At 33.3% G+C, this 4,795-nt stretch overlaps 1 protein-coding gene across 1 annotated transcript; it reads right to left on the reverse strand.

Annotated features, from left to right (window-relative positions):
• Positions 1-1,319: 1,319 nt before the first annotated feature.
• Positions 1,320-3,484, reverse strand: LOC134255482 (perlucin-like; the record flags this gene model as incomplete). The annotated part of the gene is made up of 3 exons (XM_062738020.1): positions 1,320-1,537; positions 2,243-2,333; positions 3,381-3,484. Coding segments are annotated over 3 exons (413 nt in total), but the record flags the coding sequence as incomplete, so codon positions are not given.
• Between the last annotated feature and the right edge of the window lie 1,311 nt (positions 3,485-4,795).

Here is a 4,795-nt window from a genome sequence, read left to right on the forward strand (position 1 = left end):
GATTTGCCATTTTATCTGATTGCTTGTCTGCACTGAATATCTTGTACTAGTATTCTATTTATTCTAAGATAAGTTGCCCTCTGCAAATTTTGGTATGGTTTTTCATGTTCTTCTTCTTGAAGAGAACTCTGATAAGACAAAATTGTCCCCTGGTTGTTTCCGCAAATCTCTTGACAGATTCCAAGTATCTGCCATGATATACCTCTGAATACTTTCTTAATATGCCGTCCCCTGTCAGATTGGACGAGAATATTCAGCTCATTTAGAGCTTCTTGTTGTTTTTGCGGGTTGCCACGATAGCACAACACTAACAACATCAGTGTCACAACATATGGAGGTACACAGGAAAACTCCGTGCTGCCAAGCTTAATTCTAATTTTAATTCTTTTATAATAATGATTTCTAAGTCAATGCTCACTGCTACAGCTTTTCGCATTCTCTCAATAAGCGGTAGCGCTTTCATCTCTTCATAATAACAGTTTATATCTACAGTACGATTACAAACGATATACGGCTGTATAATATTTTCTTTTATCGTCCTGAGAAATTGTATTGCATCCCTATTTTTACCGACTGAGTGCAGAAGTAAAGCAAAATAAATCTTATCCGAAAAAAATCCCATACCTACACTAATTTTAAGCAATTTTAAGCAAGCATATATGAATCTTAATCTTCTTTTATTGTTAAGGTTAAATTTTGTTGGATGTCTTGTATAATTGAAAGACGACCCATCTAAGAAGTGTTGATATACATTTGCTGAGAATGATAAGCTGCATTAAATTTAAGTTAGGAGTAAGAAAATACCTATCTGTAGAATGAAGAGTCTTGAAACAATGTTCGACATTTGAAAATAAACTCGGCATTATGTCATTGCTATCAAATTGATAAAAAAAAAAACTCAACATCGATGATGAATACATGTTTGATATCAGATTCTGCAGTACTTAAAACATACTGCCTATTACAAAATTCTACTACTCTCTATGCTTTGAAGTTGAATCACTTCCCTAGGTTTATCAGCACACATCATGATGCGTGTAATACATGCAAATTACTTTGAAGTCATTAATCATTGATGTTGATGAAGATAGCGCTATCGCATGCAAAACAACTGTATCTACCACTATGTATGTAATAGTCTGATATACATGTAAAACACATTGAACAATTTGGGTAAATTTACTTTTATTTTTAATAAAAGATGGTTTACACAAACTGTAGAAGAAACTGGAAATGTTTTTTTTTTAAAATGCCTTTCATTTCATTGCCAGCATTACTATGCATCGCTAGTGGATATATCTACTAGTATATGCTGAAATTTACGCAGGTTTTTCACAAATAAATTTTAATCTACTTTGACAATGCCCATCATTCCACAGATAATTTACATTTTCCGCTACAAGCATACAATGTTCACTACCACCACTATTATTGGGTTCTCCAGGCCCCCAAGCAGAAAATTTAATCCTGGTGTTGCTGCCCATCCACATCCATGTTCTTTCGATAAAGATGTCAGAACCTCCAAGCCAAAAATATCCTGTAATGTAATTTCCTTTTCATGATGTTCATAAAAACATATTCAAACAATGAGTATAAGATAAATATTATACATCTATTTACAGGCTATGAGTACAATTTAGCAGGTTTATTCTCTCCCAAGACATCATCTATAATAGTTGTCGAGTGGAACAGTAGACTTTCTTTTCTCCGAATAGTCAGTAAATAGATATTTCCTTATATACCGAAACCGACTTTACTTGCATTATGTCACAATCCAGATTGAAACAAATAAACTTGATGAAAAGCATGGTAAATGGAATGCCGCCGGTGATTTATTTTGGAATTTGAAAAATTAGAACTTCAAAAATGGTTACTATAGAATCAGAATTTAAAGAAATAATGATATGAATACTTTACTGTCCAAACTTCTTGTTTAAAAGTCACCCACGTAGCGCAGCACTTGATAAGAGCGTAGACCTGATCTAGAGTTCGAATCCCACTATGGGACATGGAGAACGGTCCTTCGGATGAGACTGTATAAAACACGAGGTCCCGTATTGCAGTAGGTGCTGGCACGAAAAATATCCCTTCCTGCTCAATGACCATGTATGCCGAGTATAGGACAACATTTGCAGCTCTCCACCGGCAAGTGGTGGGGTCTCCGTATGAGTGAAAAATTCTAGAGAGGGACTTAAACAATAAACAATCAATTAATCTTTTTGTTTAAAAAAAACCAACAAACCTCTAAGGCGTCTAGCTTCATGTCTTAGAAAGTCGTTTACATAATACGTTTTTGGTTCTGCCAGAATTGCTCCGTATGCCTTGCAAAAGGTCTAAAACGAAGTTAAAGAATATACTTTAAAACCCCTTTTCCGAAAAAGCAACCAAAAACAAAAGCTTTAATATTTGAAACTAAAAAAATGGAAGACCAACAAAAAATATAAACAATAACACTGGTAAACAGTTTACAATTTTCTGATTTCTTAAAAATATTTCTTTTGTCCTTTTGGGTAGAAGACCTGTAAAATGCATATTATACAATTATTGCTGTCTTTTGAGGTCAATACAATGATTTAGCCATCTGAGGAGTACAATATTCACTGAGCCGGAGGGCGAGGTGAATATTGTACTTCGAAGATGGCTAAATCATTGTATTTACCGAAAAAAACAGCAATAATCGTTTTATTATATGATTCACTGATAAAATGATAAAGCCCTCTACTTGTTTGCATTTAATGAAGTCCTAGCTAAATACAAAAAAGAAGGAGAATTAAAATTTAAATAAACCTTACCAGTCGTATCAATTTGAAGTTTTTTATCAATTTAAGTTCCCATGAAAAAAATATAATGTCAGTCTTTTTTAAAGGATAGATTTTCAAAGGAAGGGGTATTATCAGGGAAAACTGACTACTAAAAATAAAAATTATTGTTCAGTAAAAGTGTTGGAAGGGTGTCCCTACACCCCCCTTACCACCCTCATCTGAAAATATATATTCGCTTATGATTTGTTCACATGAAAAAAAAGTCATGGTCTTTTTAATAAGTTTCCAAAAGAATTTATATCATTTTGGAATTTCCCAATCTATTTTTAGAGGAATGCAATGTAGAGGAAATAAATCCTTGTATTGACCTGGAACGCCACGTGCAGGTCAATACAACGTCGTATTTTTCTAACATAGTTGGATCTCAGCCAATCAGAGAGATGGAAAATATTCAATCATATAATAATTTCTATTAGACAAAGGAATTAATGTGTTGCAGATTAATGTCGGATTGACTTTCATAATATTTAATGCAAGAGAATCATTTATTATAGAGTTTATTTTATTCCACGACATCCCTTCTCTCTTAAAAAAATTTTTAGGTCTACACATTGATACCATTGCATCAATCCATTCCATAGGGTAGCGAGTAACAAACAGATAACAGTTGTTTGAATATCGCATCCAGTGATTTGGACAGGCCGCGAAGGCGGAGCCGACTTCTACAAAACAGATAAAAAGAAATGATGGCAATTAATCAAGTACTATATTTTTGATAAAGAAAGGGAAAAAAATATATAGATTTTTCTTTTTGTCTGTTCCCTACAAGGACTTAGCATTAACCAGATTTTCAAGTACCATTGAATCCCTTTTATGAAACAACATATGTCACATACATTATGTAATATATCACACCTGTTACAAGAATAATTACAGTTTTACCGACTTTTTTTATTGACAAATTCCTTATTCATGCTGCACTTCTCCCTTCTCAAACTCCTGTGGTATTGACGTTTTCCACCTAATTTGATATCCAAGAACATACTCTGATCACGATCAATTTTTAAATTGAGGCTAGCTACTGACAGATCAGTTTTTTGTTACAATTTAATGTTCGCATACCGTTAAAAACATCACATCACCCCTTAGAGGTCAATAGTTCTGAGTGTCACATTTAGGTGTATATATTTCCTTCATTGCATGGCAAGCGGTGACGTCTACGTGTACATGAACATCTATATACATGTATACGAGTGGAAAATTTTCCACTGGAATGATTTACAACATATCTAGTCACATTAAAGTTTCAATTTAAGGAGTTGGTCCTTTAGTCGCGCGTTCGAATCCTTCTACGGGATGTTGAGACGGGTCCTTCGAGATGAGACCGCCAAAATCAAGGTCCAGTGTTGCAATAGGTGCTGGCACAAAAAAGATCACCCACATCGAACATTTAAACTAAATTTTTATCAATTTATAAAATATTGAGGCAACAAAGGTACAAAAGAGCATTTAGTGCCGATCGGATTTCCAAGAGATTGTTGAATAAAGCCTTAGTCCTCAAAGACAACTAAGATATTATTTATGAAAATCCAAACAACTTTTTGATATTTGATTTTCAAAATGATTTTTAAACAAAAAAAAGTTTTTGAAATAAACGAACACAAGATATGACAATTTCCGAATAGTATTTTTATTGAAGAGACTACAGAAGCCCCGGAGGGACAATGCTTTACGTTTTAGGTGTTTTGGCTTAGACTTTATATTTTTTAGGTGTAAATTCTTCATTTCGTATATTACGTTTACTTAACCCCAAAATACGGCATACAAGATAGAAGCTACGTGTAGTTTCATAAAGAAGAAAGGAATATTTTGCCTTTGAAATTATTCACAACAATAATTGGAAGTTACAAATAAGAATTACGTAAAAACAATTGAAGTAACAAGAAATTGAATAACAAATAAGAATAAACAAATAACAATAAAGTTATAGAAACTAAGTTTCAAGCTATTGCAGATAGAAATAAACTAATCAG

The sequence above is a fragment of the Saccostrea cucullata genome, unplaced genomic scaffold (genome assembly GCF_032062105.1).
Source record: "Saccostrea cucullata isolate Sc308-1 unplaced genomic scaffold, CSIRO_AGI_Scuc_v1 ctg16993, whole genome shotgun sequence".
Classification (NCBI taxonomy): domain Eukaryota; kingdom Metazoa; phylum Mollusca; class Bivalvia; order Ostreida; family Ostreidae; genus Saccostrea; species Saccostrea cuccullata.